Source organism: Aphis gossypii, chromosome X (genome assembly GCF_020184175.1).
Source record: "Aphis gossypii isolate Hap1 chromosome X, ASM2018417v2, whole genome shotgun sequence".
Classification (NCBI taxonomy): domain Eukaryota; kingdom Metazoa; phylum Arthropoda; class Insecta; order Hemiptera; family Aphididae; genus Aphis; species Aphis gossypii.
Genome location: NC_065533.1, coordinates 41,718,253 through 41,738,376, shown reverse-complemented (window position 1 = coordinate 41,738,376; position 20,124 = coordinate 41,718,253). Strand labels below are relative to the sequence as shown.

The 20,124-nt window shown below is 37.9% G+C and overlaps 1 protein-coding gene across 1 annotated transcript in view; it reads right to left on the bottom strand.

Annotated features, from left to right (window-relative positions):
* LOC114123496 (uncharacterized) overlaps positions 1–19,506 on the bottom strand; it is a 52,325-nt gene extending 32,819 nt beyond the window's left edge. Inside the window, exons 1-2 of the mRNA XM_050205605.1 lie at positions 18,523–19,506; positions 7,290–7,787 (exon numbers count right to left, since the gene is read on the bottom strand). Coding sequence (XP_050061562.1) covers positions 7,290–7,787; positions 18,523–18,798 — 774 coding nt within the window. The 5' untranslated portion in view covers positions 18,799–19,506. The remainder of the gene's footprint in view (positions 1–7,289; positions 7,788–18,522) is intronic.
* Positions 19,507–20,124: the final 618 nt, after the last annotated feature.

Here is a 20,124-nt window from a genome sequence, read left to right as displayed (position 1 = left end):
AAATCTACAAAACAATATAGTCGAACGATAATCCCGCGGGGTCGCGCGCATCATTAACCAATGTATTATTATACATATACGTATGCCCTTCTGACCCCCTTTCCCGGCCGCCGATGCAGCCGTCACACATGTCGCGCAAAAAAAAAATCTGCGGTCACTGATGCAAGGGCGGTGGTGGAGTGGCACGCGCCGCACATTATATTATAATACGTATATATTTTAATATACACTGCAGTGCAGTGGTATACGCGCACTTTATACACACACGCTTAGTGGAAATCGACTAACCCTTTGCAGCAGCAGCAGTGTGCTAGATCTGTACGTTGTCGCGCACATATATTGTTATTATTTATCATATATACATTTTATATAGGTTTAGTATTTTATACACTGCGATAAAAAATTTTATATATGTAACTGCGCTACAAACGGAAATTATAATGAAAATAACGAGTAGGTTACATATATATATATAATAATATACCTTTATAATGACTGTGTACGGCCGTGAGGGGGTTAAAGACTGACCGGCGGCACACGCTTAAAAAGCGGCGTTGGCCGTTAGACGCGACGAAAAGCCGACGAGAGTTGGTCGTCGTCGTCGTCGTCGTGGTATTCACTAATTAATCGGAAAATACTGCGATGGTTTTTTACCGTGCACACACACACCACCACCACCACCACCACCACCACCGCCGGCGGAATTCCGACTGCCCGCCATAGTATATATTATAACCTGCACAACACCGCATCACCAATAGCGGAACAGGTATGCAACGCGGCGGTGTCGTCTCGTCTCTCATGCGTTGCTGTTGCTGTTTGCTGCCCGCCTAGCGCACGCGCGCGCGAGAAAAAACCCAATTAACAGCGGCAGTGCGGCATGCGTGGACGTCGGCGGCGGCGGCGGCGGCGACAAAAATATTTGTATCCATCATCATCACGGCCGCTGCCGCCGCCGCCAGTAAAAACAACAACCAGACAATGACGCGTAAACGCGACTGTATACGCGTTCCAGGTCATTAAAACTTAATGTTTTTAATTCGGGGCGGCTGCGGCGGCTATCGTATTGACCCGACAACCTTCACCGCCGCGCATAAACGACAAAAATTGGATAATTTTATTATTATTACTCTACCTCTATCTGTATATTCATTATATTATTATTTATACGGTCGGAGTCGTCGCAGGTGACTCTCTCCTCTGCCGCACACGCCCCACCACCCGCACCGCGATCGGTGACCGGTGTGCTGCACCGGACACACGTGACAGGCCTTCTACAGGACGAGGAGACTATAGGACGTTTCAGCGGGATCGTGTTTTTCGTTTTTTTTTTTTTTTTTTTTAATTAAGGGTGGGCTTTTAATCGACTGCTGCTGCTGCCGTATACGACGGCGACCACGGTGGTATTACCCCGCCGCATATCGACGACGCCTGCACCAGCGCATATGTATATAAATTAAAAACGGCTAGACCGCGGCGGTCAGATAGTGTGCGTATACGAGAGAGAGAGAGAGAGAGAGAGAACGAGAGATAAAGTGATTGAGAGAATGAGTGAGAAACGGTAAGAGCGACAAGGAGAGAGATCGCGAACGGAAGAGAGGACGACGGCGGCAACCGGTCTGCCAGCTCGTTTCGCCGCCGCCGTCGACTAACGCGCGCGGCATGAGACCCGAGCCAATTAACGAAAAATATAATCGGAAGAAATACCTCGGCGGCGACCAAGACGACGAGTATTATTAAAAAATAAAAAAAAAACGAGACGAGAAATACCGAAATCGAATCGAATCGTACGATAAATCGTTGTCGTCGTATAGTCGTCGTCGCCGGCATTGTAGTGGCGGCGACAGGTGTGTACAGGCGGTCATTGAAAATAAAATAAAAAACCGAAATAAATATATACATTTTTTAGAAATGCTGCGTTTGTTATTAGGGACGTCGTGGTTGTACACACACACACACAAACACAAGCGTTATTTATATAAATTCGAATGGTACTATGATATTATACATTATAATATTATTATTACTATTACTATTATTATTATTATTATGTATTCGATATGTATAAATTCCAATAGTATTATATACTATTATAGGACATTTGAATATTCAAATCACGCGCGAGCGAGCGCAGTCACATCGGCAGCGGAACAGCAGCGGGGTATACCTAACTTGCAGCAGCTCAACACACACACGCGCACACATATATAATACCTATAATATCATTGACACGAAAATATCGTAGTCGTAATATATTATATTATTATAATATATTGACGGTTCTCGGAAAGTTCTTTATGCGCGCCACGTGTGTTTATGTGTCAAACCGTCGGCCGCCGGTTAAAACAATTCGCCGCAGTCGGTCTACGATATTATTTTACTATAATAAAATAAATTATACATAATATTATGTATTTTATATTTATATATAGGTATTATGTACGGTACACGACGGGCTATTATTATTATTATTATTATTGATATTATTTATTACAATTGTTATAATCGTCATCGTCGTCGTCGTCGTCGTCATGGTCGTTATCGTATCGATCGAGATGTATCGATGGTCAATAAATGAGCGTCCGGTCGTGGCGAGCGGATTACGCGCGGCGGTGGCAGCTTTATATAAATGGACGTATAAGTACGTATAATAAATACAAAGATCGTGACCCTGGCTTTTTCTCTCAGTCACTCGCGGATCTACGAGTTACCAGGGCGCGTTTTAGACACGAAAACTCTGATACCCCTCTGCGCATATGATGTATATGCGTACACATTATATTCTTATATACCGCACGAGCCGCCGTGAACGGTATATAAAGCACGGTGCTCGCCGGTGGCCCCCGACGGTGCCGGAAGTGAAAATTTCGATAGGAAAAAATAATATATTACTATGTGTATTATGTACTCACCACGCGTGTTGTGTACGACGACGACAATGACAACGACACGACAAACGTTGTACGTAGAAAAAGATCTATACAATTAACGGCCACAACAAAAGTACTGTAGGTAAGTACCTATATGAGACAGAGGAAAAAAACTACGACATAGGTCGCGAAAACTTAGCGACTGTACAGTGCACACACGCGACATCGACGGTCGTGCTCGATTTTTTTTTTTAATTAAAAACGCAGAAAACGCACGCGACGGTGGCAGTAAAGGAAAAGGTAAAAACCACGATCGGGTAAACTACGCTTTCGTGTAACGGTGACGGCTGTTGTCGATAATATATAGTGCGTGTACGAGATTATGTACTATTTTATATACTGCTGTTCAATAAGTATTCTCCAAAAATTGAAAAATGTATACTACACAACTTGAGCTCAAAGACTAAGAATATAGGTTTAAGAGTATTAAGTGGTAACATTCGTCCCACACACTCTCTGTAGTGATTATATGCGTAAAAAATGTTATAATAATGTAAATTATTATAATATAATATAAACATTATAAACTACAAATTACATATACATATTATATACTGTATTTTCAGGATAATAAATTTATAAAATAAGAAAAGTTGATCTGATAAAATAATATTATAACTCAATACCGAAGATTAAATTGAATAAACCTCTAATTTAAGAAATAAAATGGCTATAGGAGAATCGAAACCACCCAAACCGGCCACGTATATTTTATGATATAAAATATTTTAAATCGTTTTCAAATAAATCAAATTAAAAACAATTCGTTGTTTGTAAATGTTGAAACAAGATAGTTTGGTGTTGGGTGTATACTGTATATTGATAATGATTGGACTTTGAGTTACAAGTTTTTTGATGTATAATTATTTTTATTTATTTAGTTCTCCAATGAAAAAATAGTTAAAAGCTTAGAAATTAATTTAATATTAGTTTAGTATTGCTTAGTAGTCACGTTAGGGGGGTTTTTTTTTTAATTGTTTTGATATAGGCCAAAAACAAAATTATTAATAACGCACTACATAATAAAACAAAAATTTTACGTGATCACGCGGAGTGTGTAGACATCATGATGTACGTGCGATGATTATTTAATTTAAATTCTAAAATTCGGTTTTTGGAAATCGCTATGGACGCGATATCCAAACCTGCAAACGGACCAAACGCGCATTGGGCCTATACAACGATTGTCGGAGATCGAAATAATGTCCTATATCTCTAAACGTTTGCAGCCGGGGACGTTCCTGCGTGAATTCGATTTTCGACCTAACCCCGTCCGTTTACCGTCTTACGCCTGTGCCGGTGAGATCGGCACTCGATATCATATCGGCAGCATCACTATACCTATTATTATACATATTATAGTAGTGATGCATAATAATAATAATAATACGCCTATTACAATAATATATTATTATAACTGTGGCTGCTGACGATTCGCGGCGGCGGCGGCGGCGGCGGCGATGACCGAGTTAAACGCGGCGAAGAAGACGTATATTATAATATTATACATATGCGCGTAAACGACGATGAATAATTATAATTCGTTTTCTTGAAAACCCGCCTGTGTGTGTGCACGGACGAACGAAAATATATTATTCCGTATAGGTACGATAATATAATATTATATATACGTAATATATAGGTATTTATAATATACGTGGTAGTGCGGCGGCGGGCGGACGAGGGGTTAAAAAAAAAACGAGAAACGGTACGCCGGTTAGATATATGTATATAATATGAACGTCGACGAGATGGACGGCGCGGCGGCGATGGGTCGTCGGGTGGTAGCGTACGCGAGGGAGGGGCGAGGGGAACGTCGGGTATATAACATACATACATAAGTTTATTATATATATTTAAATGCGTTCCGGGAATTAAACGAGTTTTGTGGACGGTGGTCTTGTCGATCCCGCCGCCGCCGCCGCCGCTGCCGACTCTGTCGTTCGTTTTTACTCGCGAGCGTACTTGCGTGTGCGTGTGCGGTGCGTGTGTAAGCTCGCGGACGACCCGTTCGACGACGGACCAGCGACGGTGGCGGCCGAGCGCGGTCATTATAAAATAAGATCGGCGCGAACGCCACGGCAAAAAGCAGTAGTAAACGTTGAGAGTAGAGAGCAGCGTACGCCGAATAAAAAATGTGTACAAAAAAAAAAAATAGGTACGTTTTGCCGTCGTTATCGCCGGCGCGTCTGTATACGTACAGTATAAACGTATAATAATAACGTACGTAACGCGCGTATATATTATATATAACATCGATATAATAATATTATTATTATAATTTTTAATAACACCGCACACGCTATACATAACGTAATATGAAAATTATCGGGAACGGTGTAGGTATATCATGCCCGGAAGCGACGACGAGCAGATATAATATTATATATACATATATTATTATTATATAGGTATAGGCATCGCGGTAGTTCGGTAGTGGTTTTGTGATATATATTATACGCGCACACAATACCATACTACGATAAACGTATATATTATATATCTCGCGCGTATATGATATATGTCTCCGCGAGTATTATAATAATATACGCCTATAATATACCGAGTGCCTGCACGCGACGGACACTGCTGCAGTATTATTGTGTACGACAAGTCGACAGTTATGTCCATTAGATCCCGAATGTCCGATATAACGCGTAGTGCAGGATACCCGGCCGCCCGGCCATTTATTATATTATTATATCGTTGGCGTAGTGCCAAATAGAAGTTTTATAATCGGCCATTATTGCAGTGGTATAATAATACAGTCTCGGCACTTAAATGGGGCACATAATAATATTATCTCCTACAATAAGTCGGTGATTATATTATGTACGGGGTGGCCGCCAATGCACAGGAAATACATTGTAATAATATTTCTGTGTTATTAAAACGCGTGTACAATACGTGCGAATAATGTGTGCTGCAGCAGTGTACCATATCCGTGAAAACTGAAAAGGCTCTAATCCGCTCGTTAAGTAAATACTGCAGGCGTGGTGTATAGAAATAATACCACCGATGCCACTCTATATAGTACGCGACAATACGATATATTATAATGTGCCACAAGAGCATATTAAATAAAACCTAGTTGTGCGAGATAGGATATTGATTTCACCATCTATACAAAACTTAAGTAGTCGAGTGTTTCCCGGAAACCAGGGTTGTCTCTATATTTTTTGCGAATAGTATGTATAGAAACCAATTAGTATTACAATTCGTTTCTATTCGAACATAAATGTATAAATTCTACTTTGGGTTGTATATAGGTACACAACGTATCATTAAACTGCAACACGGACGGATCCACATATTCGATAAGTGTACCAATACATTATTATAGCGTGCAAACATAAAAATATATTATCGAAACAATCTCACTAAACTGTACGTCTAGCGTTACCAAAGTCTATCCTACACGACTACAACAAGTGCAGAATTTTTCTATCAAAGAACACATATTTCAAAAATTATTACCGTTATACAAACCAACGCTTATTATTGAAAAAAAAATCATATTTTAAATGTTTTAATTTTTGAATGAAAAAAATGTACAACTTTTTTATTTCATATTCAAAATCAAAAAATTATCCTGCAGGGTATTTAGATACATAAAAAAAATATTGTGTAGTTAATAAATTAGAAGTACCTATATGTAAAGTTTAAATGAACAGTGGACCAATTCTTATGACACTTTACTCCAGTCAACTAAACTTTAAAGTTAAAACTTATAAATCATTAAACATTTTCAAAATTTGATGTTTATGAATCAAATTAATTCAAAGTCTACCTAAGTATATTTTTTTTTCAACAAATAATTATATATTTATGTGTTAAAAAAGGTGAAAAACAATTTTAAAATTAAAATTAGTATAAAATATTTTTCGTTTCAAAAATCTTATTTTGTAACGACCTAAATATATCAGTAAAAAAAATATTTTCAAAAACGTTTATATAGCTTATGAGATAATGAGTACTCTTTTATAAAATGATCAACTACGGACATTATTAATATCTATCAGCTGATAAATTGATGAATTAATTGATGTACGAAAAAAGCACTAAAAAAGTTTAATCATCTACTTTTTTTAAAAATTTATAATAAATCTACTTTGAATAGGTATGCATTAAAGTTCCTAAGAAATTACAAGTTAAATATAATATAAAAATGAGTAAAATAAAATTTTATGAATTTAATCGTGTAGTATATACTTTGGATTTACGAGTATACTGTCGCCTATAATATATCGTGAAAAGAATTCGACAATATTGTCACGGAATATCACATGGACTCCGTGATTACGCGCCTGGCAAATAATAACGATGATAATAATATGATATAAAAAGTATAACACTTACGGTCCAGCTGAACGTAAACTGTAATGCCAAGTTGCCGCCGGCTGCACCTCGGTTGCTGAAGTCCGCGGGCGAATTGGTGTCTGATGATGCCGCTGCGGCGTCACCGCCGAGCGTAAACGAATTGCCGCCGAGGACGGGACTGGTGACGTTGCCAAAGGAACAGTGGTGCAGGTGCGAGTTTGGGGTTTGGTGGTGATTGGAACCTATGAACGAAGATTCGTCGTCACCTATGACCACTCTGCTGCCAGCCGACGCGGACGAACTACCCGACGGCTGTTGCTGCTGGTGTCGGCTCTGGTATTCGCGCAAGCACACCTGAAATAGTGTGTTGCATTGCGGTGCGCCGGTACATTGCAGCGTGTTGCGCTGTGCTGAAGACGGCTGCTGTTGGGCGGACGACGAGGAATCGCTGCCACAACACTCGCCTGTGGCCAGTTGGCCACGGTAATTTTCGATCTCCAATATTTGCAGCTCGAAGAATCCCAGTGCCCGGGCGTCCTGTGTGCGTGCAAAACGTTAAGAAAGATCGATCATTTACCATATGATATGTAAAATATATATTAGTATGATACGTGAATACAATATACATTATATAACAACAACAATAATAACTTAATACAATATAAGACATAGAGGATCACGTAGTGGGTATACGGACACCGACAACGAACTCATCAAACAGTTCGTTCGGTCGGCCGTTTATAAGTCTCTAAAAGTATTAGTGGTATAAAGATAAAAATCCCACTTTTATACGACTATAACAACATTGAATATATATTATTGTTATGACCATCAAACGTCATATTTTTAATCCGTTCTACACTCTTATAACAATAATATTCGGCCGATCGTATCACCTTGATGTCAATTGTATCTTGTAGGATGTGTGCATGGTATACGACTTTCTAACAAATATTGTTTAAGTATATTACTTGCATGAAAACAACAAAAATGTAATATATAACTATAGAACTGCATTTTATGTAACATATATGATCAAATACTACAAAGTTAATGAAAACAAAAAGCGCAACATGAATGAAGTACAGCGTAAATGTATTACGATTAAAACCAAGTTATGTTATAAAAGTTATCATATGACATATATAGTGTCCTAAAGTTTATCAGCTCTGCCAACACTGAATATTTCATAATAGATAATGATTAGTAAATTATTTCATGATTATTGAAACAGCCAATCGACATTCGATAAAAGGCACACAATAAAAACGTAGCTGTAGACTGTAGTGAACCCGGCTCAATGAAAAGTGTTTAATGACTATATTATCCTAAATAAATTGAAAGATATTTTTTAGAGATATCTAGAAATTTTAAATTAAAAGCACTGCACGACATAATATTAAATTATTATGTAATATGATGCATGCACATAATCAACCTGCACCTTTTACAAAATCGGCTCCTCATCCGGACTCTAAAATCTCATCTAATGTTAATAATGGTAACGGCCACTAACAGGTGGGGGTGATATAATTATATTGTTTTTGCCGCTATACCCGCGGGCATCAAATCCGTTATCCTGCCAGGGCGGTGACTCCGATAATTCGAATAATCGGCGTTTCGCCACCGCGCATATATAGCTATGTATGTATACCGTACGACACGAAGCAGCAGTGATTAATAATGTACTGTATGACGGCGGCGCCGAAATAGTTTCTCATGAAACTCCATATTGTTACGCTAATGACGATGTAGGTGGTGCAAGATTACCTTTTTGTAGCAGACGGCAGTTAGGTAAAGTGTTAATTAAGATTTTATGTTTTGGTTTTTTATTATATATTAACATCGCACGCATTTACACAGGTTAATCGTTAATACGTAGGGGGTTAAGATATTAACCTACTGGTTTGAAAATAATCAAAATTTAAAGACTATACCAGTAATTTACTACAATTAAGATAAGTACATAAATAACTAGATATAACTGTGTATGTATTTGTATTGGTCGGATACTGTATAATATGTACAATTAGAAATATTTGACTACATTAGATTGTACTCTATATATGTAAACTAATGCCTAGTTTATTACAAAATACTGCATAAAATGATGAAATGGCTGGAACATAATAGTTCGAGGATGTGTTAGCGATCAAAAACATATTAAACATTTTCAATAGAATTCGTACATTATCGTCTATTCAAAATGTTAACATAAAAATTACCTTTTAGACTGCGTACATAAAGACTTCATGTACAATAAAATACTTTTACAATGCCACATATATAGTACAATACTTTTATTAGGTCCCTTTGTGTATACTGTATACATAGTTGAAAATGAGTATAATTAAAGCAATAATAATACTTATTCCGCCTTTCGACATCCGTCTCTACTATTTTTCTTTAATCGCATCTACCTATACTAAAGGTACCCAATTAAGTTCTATGGATATAAAACAAATTTCCTGTCCCTTTTATACAAAAAAAAAAAATCCATGTAAATTTTCTTAATAAGTAATCGATAAATCAATCATTTAATGTGGTAGGTGATCAAAAACACATTAATTTTCCAATAGGAATCCCGTCTCCAAAGCCATTATTATATAGATCATTCTATTTAAACGACGCAACAATAAGCTATTATCACAATACTTAAAATACTATAGTTAGTACTCGTGGTCTTTTACCAGAGTCCTTTTATGTTTATTTATCCAGGAATCATTCAAATAGTGGACGGGTAAGTAACGTTCTTCGGTATCCGGTCTCAGCTACTACATATATTATACAGGTAGTTACTTATTTAAACTGTGCATAAAACGATAAAACGAACTCAATACAACACCGTTACAATATAATATAACTAATTATGGCATATATGGACTTCAACACTACCTGCAGGCCTTTCTATACATACAAGCAACGAAGCGCGCGCGCTCGCGCGAACACAATAACTGAGTGCATGTCCATTGTCAGATACTTTATTTCGGGTCATCGGTGGCAGGACGCAGACCGGGGGGCACGAAAACGATTGTTATACGTGACGACGCGACGAACGAGCTCACGCGCACACACACTAACACGCGATAATAATGAAAATTAAAATGATAAATGATCGAGTGATTTGTCTCGTCGTTGTCGATCGTCGACGCACGCTAAACGGACCGACATCGTCATCATCATCAACGTCATGCATATAATATATATAGTGTGTGCGATGGCCTGGCCATTTGTTACCGGTAAATTCTCACAGTTTAGACGAAGAGGGGGTGGGGAAGCAATGAAAAAATATCGGTCACCCCGCACGACCAGATCTCTCCTCATCCGTATGCAACTACCTAAACCGCGCGTGTCTGTGCGGGAAATCACACGCAATCCGTTTTACTGTCTACAATATTTGCACGGCGTGACGACGACGAAAAAATTTGTCGCAGTAACACGTCATCCCATTTTTTGTATACAGGTATTTTTGTAATTATAAATTACGAGCAATGCAGCAATAATACAGTAATAATAACTCTATAATATGCACTGTATCCACACACTATATGTATAATAAAATAATATATAAAACGTAAAAATACGTCTGCGTGCGCGATTATAAAATATAGGTACATTTTCCGCCGACGATTGCGTGAACCTCTGTAGGTATATACCTACTTCGCCGTCGTTCAAACAATCATCCTAACCTACGAACACGCACGCTAGACCGCCGTATTAATCGCGTTGTTATTATTATTATTACAAGACGCGGGTTTGCGTCTTGTACAGGAAAAAAATTTACGTCGTCGTGAGGGGTTTTGTGTTTAAAGTCGTGTGTGTGTTTGTGTGTCTGGTGTTGGCGCACGAAGACATGGCCTACACGACGACGACGACGACGACGACAACGAGTTGCGTGCCGGCCGGTCAGCGGCGTTGCGGCGGCTGCCACGCGGTCCGGGCGTGCGTGCCACCACGTCCGCCGCCCACGTAACGCGTGTATACGCGCGCGCGCGCTCGCGCTTGTATAGGTATATTCACAAGCTCTCGCTCGGCAATCCATCTCTCCGCTGCTGCTGCTGCTGCTGATGCTGCTGCGTACACCTCCTCGCCACTACCTCGTCCTGCTCCTAACCCTCGCAACTCGTATATATTATTATTCGTCACGACTCGGCGGGAAACTTGCGCGCACATCACAGCGCGATGCAATATAATATATTATTATACCGTGTTATTATATTTTATATGTATTATAATATAGAAACGTCGTCGTATAATATAGGTACACGATGTTTAACCGAATTTCGTTGCGCTTGCGAGAGGACTTCGTTGGAATGCGTATATTATCATGTATTGTAGGAGCGATGATTCGCGTTCGCGATATCATTATACATAATAATATGTATACGTACCGCCTCCGTCTTGGTACCTACACTCTACGGTGCGTACCCGGGTATTATTATTATTATGTGCACGCGCGTGCAGCAGTAGCGAGTATTACGAACGATTTTCGAGGACGGCGGTGGACCGTGGAAAATCGGAAAATATAACTATGCGTGTCCGTCCAAAGTATAATGTAAAAAGCGGCAAACCGAACGGCTCGGGAGCGATGGTCGGTCCGGCCGTGTGAGTGGGGTTGTGTTATATAGATACGGGCGAAATGCAATGACGTGTGTAATAGGCGAAACGAATATAATACGCCGCTCCCTTCCCCTACTCGCGCCGCTTCTCCGAGTCGACGACGACGTGAGAATAGAACAGAAATAAATGGAATACATTTTTTTTTTTTTTTTTAGAATAATAGAAGGTACCTATATAATAATAATAGTAATATAGTAATAGTAATAATAATAATAATGTGATGTATACACGGCGACTGCGCGACCGCGATAAGAGGGCCGGGCTTACACCGCAGCGGTACACAAACATTTCGACGGTACCACCGCGTCTGGGCGGGGCTTGGGCGGCGTGACGATGCGCGTATACCGCGGTTGCGGCTTGGCGAAAAGTTACGGCGGTAGTCACGAGACAACAGAACGAAAGTCACTCCCCCCGCGCAACAGCTCCGGTGGCGGAGGCGGCGGCGGCGGCCGTTGACAACGTACAGCGGGCGTGCGTCATCCCACCCCGTTAGCTTCAGGCGACCCCGTTCGTCGGCAAAGCCCGCGGCGAGCTCGTGAAAAGTGTTTAGACGTTGTCGTGTGATTTGCAAACGTCGTGGTTTAATTTATTTTAGACGCGTAGTACCTACCTACACTATGTAATAAATTCGATATTGTGTTATTATATAATATCAGAATAATATATTATAATATATGCGTACGAAAGAGACGTATAAATTTTTATTAAAATTTAAAGCGATATAAAAACGAGTAAAAAACACAGTGATCGTCGACGATACTATTACACCGTATATTATATTTTATATCATATTATAGTGACTTTATCGTATGAGCCCCGAAATCGTATGCCGAATGTTGCCGTGGAGGGTCTTCGTGTCGTTCCCCTGCCGCGATATAATATTATATTTACACGTGTCCGGACGAAACGCATCGCGCGGCTGTACCAGTGCTCCGTAACACAATAGTACGTTTAGGGTGGCGCGAGTTCATGACTTGTGCTGGCACTGCGCTTTTATACGGAGGCCCGAAGACCTATAGGGCCAAACCGCAAGATCCGTTATTTATTTTATTTTTTACAACTGTCCGTTCAACGCGTTACAACAATATTATTGTTGGTTGAAATAAAAACAGTTGAAACAATAATAAATTCGCGTGTATAGTATAATAACACGCGAGTGCATAGGGAAACATGCGAAATATACGTTTCGGTTTTACATTGGATATTCGCCGTGGCTATAGTATTATCATGTGCGCGGCGGATAATGTTATAATAAACTTATATATTATGTATATAAATATATATGGACGGGTTATTTAAGAAATCTCTTTGGTGTATCTTTCACGACGATCGTGTCGCGACGGTCGGCACACGCAGAGATAACATCCATCGCAGCAGCTCGCAATGTAACTAATCCATATAAATTTATGCGTCTGTATCTGCACACATATCTTTACAGCGAACACAATAGTGTCCTAATAGAGTACTCTAATGTCCATGATCCATATACGCTAACAGGATAACTTTTTATACTTCGCAGCGGCGGCGATCGATACCGAATGAAATGGGGGGGAGGGGCGCAACTAAATGTTTATCCATCACGGATATAGGTATATACATCAACGTCTAGTTACGCCACCGCGGTGAGTGCACTACAACTGTAGCCATTGCGTATATAGGTAGGTACGCCGTTTGTTATAAAATATAAATTTATTCACTCTACATTGTTATAACGAGCGATCGAGGACTAAAAAGAAACCTAGTTCGCGGGAACCGCTGTCGCCGGCGATGATGCTGCTATGGGTACCTATTATTATACAGCGAGAGAAGGTACGTGGTCGACGGTTGTATAGAAATTTATTAAACGATCGCGGGAAAATACTGCCACCCGACTGAACCGGTACGCAAGTACGGTTAAACGTGTGTATAATATATATATATGTGTGTGTGTGTGTGTCTGTAAACGTTTTATCGACCGAAATAATAATTATTATTATACACACGAATTTGTTTCGCGCAAAAACAACACGCATAGGCAGTGCGAGTAATTATATACAGCGGCTGTTCGGGATGAAATTCACGCGAGATGTAGCTGGTACACCGTTTTGCGTATCAAACCGCTATAATCTTGTGCGTGTGTAATAACAACCGAAACTTTTCAAGAAAAAAAAAACTCTGGTATCGAAGGCAGCGACGTAATTAAATAAGTATAAATTAATAATATACCTACGAATAGATAGACTATATGTTAGTAACGCGGCCAACACGACTATACGGTATATATTTTACAGCCTTCCAGGCGGTATTTTTAAAAATTTCCGATGGGCACAAATTTTAATAAAAATGAATACCAAACATAAACATCATGGATGCCGAGGAGGGTTGATAATATAATATTTTGTGCCTGTACTAAAACTATACTATTATATTATAAATTATATGTATTTTGTTCACGGGCATCCAGATTATAAATAAAGGCTTATCAAATAGTACAGAATATTACTATTACTATACTATTATTATTATCTTCATTATTAATATTATATCATATTCTTACTTTGTTTAATTGTAATGTTTTTGTCTAATGTAACAGGGTCTTGCCCGTTTAATACTTAATCAATAAATACATCTTAAAAACACTGTCGATTAGTTTATGTTAATTTTATAGATACATTTAGATTCAATCAGTTGAATGTTATCGCACTTACTCTAAAAACAATACATTTTCTGTCTATATCCAATTATATCCATTAATATTTCCATGAAAAAAAACACACACTAAAATTTAAAAACATATCGAAGTAAATATTGAAAGCAAATACTTTTTACTATTTTAGCAATGTGTATTACTTTATTGCTAAAATAAATTACCCAACAATTATTTAATTTTTTCTTCAACTTTCAAATAAAACAAGAAATAATAATAAACACTACTGTCCACTGATCTTTTTATATGCGTGAGAATATAAGGTATCATTAAAATGAAAATGCTTATTTAACAACAACAATTATTCGTTACACAAGAATACAATCTCCATTTTAAATATAATATATAAAATATATAAATATAAATGTTAGTCTATAATATTATTACGGTCTACGGATACACAACTCTTATGTATACTATATAGTTGTTTTCTAATTTCAATAATCAGATTATTATTCACCAGAAAATTGATAAAAATGAATATAAAATTATATAACTAATCGTATAAATATATTGTACATTGCTTCAATGAACAGTAAAATCCGTTAAATGTGATTACCTCTGGGACGAGTTAAAGTGGTATCAATATAACTGACAGATAACATAAAATGAGATTAAAAATTTTATTTTAATTAAATAATAAAATCACTTGGTAAATATTTTAATAATATATAGTACTCCCGATATTGAATTAATACATATGATAAAACTACATTAAAAATCAGTATTTATTTAAATTAGGTAAGTATAAGCTTTTTATATATTTGTTTTTATAATATTATGGCATATACCTAACTATAGGACTACTAATCTTCATATAGAATAAATGAAAAATGATAAAATTACATTAAACATCAATATTTATTTAAATTAAGTTTGAACTTTTTACGTATTTGTTTTTATTATATTCTGACACTTTCAATAATTTATGAGGTTTAAATAAAAATATTACAAAAAATAGTGTTTGTGATTAAAAAAACATTATTAATGGATATTGAATAATATTGTTTTGCAATTTTCATAAAAGTTCACGATTAAAATAATGAGTAAATTCTATAGTTAGGTTATATTATCTAAGTGATTTCACGTATTCTCAAATAACAAATACATATCATTTAGGTATTAAAAAAATTTAAAATATCAAAATTCTTAAGTTATTTAAACTGAGATTAATAAATATTAGTCGTTCAAGATTAAAGAAAAACGATTGAAAAATACTTGAAAAATGTGAAAAAAAATCATCGAAATACAACATTTAAAATGCTAAATGTCAATATAGCTCCATTGGACTATTCAGAATTTAAAATAAGCAAAGTTATTATAACATTATGTTTATACCTAACTCTAACTTTTTTTCATTGTGTACAAATTTGAATAGAATGATTTTAAAATTATAATAAAACTTTAATTTACATTAATAAAATAAAATGCGTTTATTTAAGCAGTTTAAAAGTATAGTTACTTAAGTTCTATTAAAATATTAAGAATTAGCAAAGTAAAGATTATTGATAATCAAACTAGTTAACTCATATAAACTATTTTTGAGTGAAAAAAATTTAAGTATTGACGTAATTGATAAAAACAAAATTATTTTAATAACGTTTTCTTATTTTTTAAACGAGTTGTATACTTTGCCATATTTGTTACTCAGATAGGTAGTCAAATGTCATTCAAACAAACTAAAAAAGGGGTTACTAATACCCAAACATACATCCTAAACAGCGTATTTATTAAAACATAATCCATTGACAATTTCCATTCAACCCCTCATTATTACTCAATAAATTTATGTATGTACCTATAATATGACTATACACAATTATATATTATAATAATATTTGTATATTAATTTTTTTAAATTTTTAAATAAAAATTACAACTTAGTTGTTTGCAATGATTGTAGATACTTAGTATCTAAGACGTGTAAATGTGGTACAGAATAGACTCTCAATAAAACTATAATGGCAACAAATATTTATCACGTGCAGAAAATATTTTGTGTAGGAAGCCGATATTTACATTATTTTATTTTATGTAGGTACTTTTTAAAATTTTCACGATCAGCATCAGTACTATATACCTATGCTATGAATGGAAAATATAACGCCTGCACAATAATATTATTTGACGTATGAGTATCATATCTACACACAGCCAACGGCGCTCAACGTTATTTAACGCACACACGCAAACAAAAAATACCCGCCACATATTATTATCATATTATTATACTCATTCGGCTCCGGCGGTGCAGGTGTCACACACATCACAGATTACTTATACTATTGATTTTTAAAACAAACAGATAAGCCATGATATTATAAAGAACTATTCGGCTACCACGCCGCCTGTCCAATGTTTCCATATTATGTACATCGACCCGCCACTCCCTGGCAACTGAAAATCACCGCACCCGTCAGATTTCTATAATGTAATATTATAACGGCAGGGTATACGCGTAAATATAGATACTACAATGTTGACAGCGCCGAAAAGAATTATCAGTACATAGCAGCCGCATTTTGTCATCGAGCCGCCTAATTGTGTAGGTATACAATAAGAACCAATAATCATGATTGATATATATTATGATAAATCGAATTCGAAGAAAAAAATCAAACAAAATATCAGAGATATGGAAAACAAGTGAAAAGCAGTATAATATACGAATGTAAAATGTTTGTATCGTTTCTCGAGCATCAAAAATCGCCATAAACATAGTTATTTTAGCCCATACATAAGTGGTAAAGATTATTTCTATTATATTCCTATATACCTAAAACATTATAATATGTATTGGGTTGGATTGGATACATATATATTAATAATATTGTGATTATTGTTGTTGTTATTATTTGTAACGCACTATATTATACTAATATACACGTTATATTATTATGTCTAACTACAGAGATAGCAGTAATTGATATTTACGACAAATATTAATTTAGTTTAATTTAAATATACACGGCTGGCGACAGTCGTGGGAACCCGTCGTCAAACGACCAGTGTATACGTATACTTGCCGTGCCCCCCCCCCCCCATCGCCCCCATAAACACGATATATATTGCAATCGTGGATAGCGTCTGCAATTCGACGAGAACTATAAAAAAATAACTTTTTTATAAAATATATATAATATTATAGGTATAGGTACCGCGCGTGTAAATGCGTGCCACATAAACCGCGCACATATCGCGTACGTCATTTACACGGCGTCAAACACGTCACAAACGCCGCATAGGTATTATACATACACCCGAGATTATCGCAGCAATAATAATAAAAAATGGAAATAAATTTGTCGAAAAACAGTTGTCACGAGTAAAGTTCGTACCCGACGGACGTCGTCGTAAATGCATATACATCTGCGATAGTAAAATAATGTACAACCGTTATTGTTATATATTGCCATGTACTTTTCTTCATAAATCATATACGTTAAGTACCTATACTGTACAATGCTTATTAGTGACTCTATACGGATTCATCACGACACGACATGTGTCGGAAACGACTATAATATTGTTTTGAAATACACAGATGGGTGCGTAAAATGGTCGGAGTAAAATTCGGAAATGGACTTGAAATAAAAGAATATTACATGGGCGCACCTGGCAGGGTGCTAAGGGCGTATCATTGTCACCCTGGGATTTTGTTGACTTAATTGTTGTAGTATAAAAATGTATAATATAACTGTATTTTAATATATGACATATTATTATCATATAGTTAATAAAAATATATCTGGAGAAAAAAATGTTATAATACGATGTAATATACTAGAATTTATTATGATTATTATTATTAATAATAATACTATATTTGAATTGAAATTTGGCTTATCGCAATACGCGTATAATTATACCATTACGACGACAACTCCGCGGACCGAAGTGATTTCGGTACGAATATCACAATTATTTAAGTATACGATGAAAAAACGTAAAAAAATTATACGTTACCTCGACCACGGTGGTCAACATCATCAGCATAGAAACAATCGCAAGCGCGAACTTGGAAGACGCGAACGACGACCGTTGGCTTGCACGTCGGCGAACCGGCCTCGATCGGCCGGCGGGTAGTGATGGATCGACGGGCTCGCGGTCGTCGTGGACCTCCCGATGGCTGCAGAACGTCGGACGACACCACGAAGTCGTCGTCCACTCGGTCCATCTTGGCCGCCATACCCATTTGCTGCTGCTGGCAGCGGTGATCGTGGTGGCTGTGGTGCTGGTCATCTCGGCGTGTGCGGCGTCTGGCGCCGGTGGTGCCCGACGGCGGTGCAGCGCGGGATAGTCGGCGAGCGAGTCAACGGCAACGAAGAGATCGCCGTCCCGCCGGTGGGCTCCTCTGCGGCGGCCGCCGATTCCGCCGCATGTGTAACCTCCACATGCGGCGGCGGCAGCGGCGGCCGGCGGCGGAATGACGTTAATAATTAATATTCGGCCGGAACGTTTTGTAGCTTTTTATCGCGTATTTGTTCAATGTCGTATCCCTCTAGGCACACTACGCGTTTCGTGATTTCGTGGCGCACAGAATATTGAAAACCGAGTGTATATTTGAACGCGCTAAAAGTATAATACCGATATGACTGCAGGCTGCACGCCGTTTGCCGCAGGGACGGCAAAGTGGAAAATTATTATTTCACTCGATTTGATAAAAAAAAAAAAAAAAAAAATTATAAAAAATTATATTCAGAAATTAAAACGACGTTTAAAAAAAAAAAAAAATCAACAACGAACAAAAATAAAAACGCGGGTCAGTTGTTAAAAGTCTGTCACACGCGCGGGCTCGCGATCGAATATAATACGCGACAACGACGATTGTGACAACTGTGCACTACAACTACCGCCTACTACTAGTGAAAAGTGGTGATACACTGCCGGGCAGGACGGCTCTTGCTAGAGGCGCACAGCGGCGGCACGGCAAACGTCTGACCACGGGCAAAAAGCGGCGGGAGTATATCCTGGCCCGGAGCGGCGCAGTGCTTCTGGTAGTATTGTGTGCAGTAAGTAGTGGTGGTGGCGACGGTAGTGGTGGCCGTTGGTGGTGGCGATGATGCCGGCGGTGGTGGGAGTATAACGAGACCGCGGCGGACGAGCGGTGGAGGCGTGGAGGGTAGCCTCGCGGCGGCGATGCCGGTCACCGGCTCGCGGGCGCGCGTCGCGGTGGTCGTCGTCATCGGTTGCGGCGGCGAGGCAATGCCCGAGGCCGCCCGCTAGATCACGACGACGACGAATAATGTCTCGAAGCGCGGCTGCGGCGGCGGCGAGGGGAAAGATTTAGTTTGCCGTGTAATAACTACGTACCGATCGTCGTCGATCTATTTAGTTAACTATATCGATTCGCGTACATGACGTACGTGTACAATATAGTTTATACGTTTTAATTTTATATTAAATGTATAATATAATTGCGAAAGTATAGCTGGGATAACGATGACATCATATAAAGTCACATTTCTTATATATGTTAGCTAGCGACGTCCCAGCGATGTGCGACTGTGCTATTATATGGTAAATATATAGAGGAGGAAACGCACATCATTTTACCGACAGTATTCT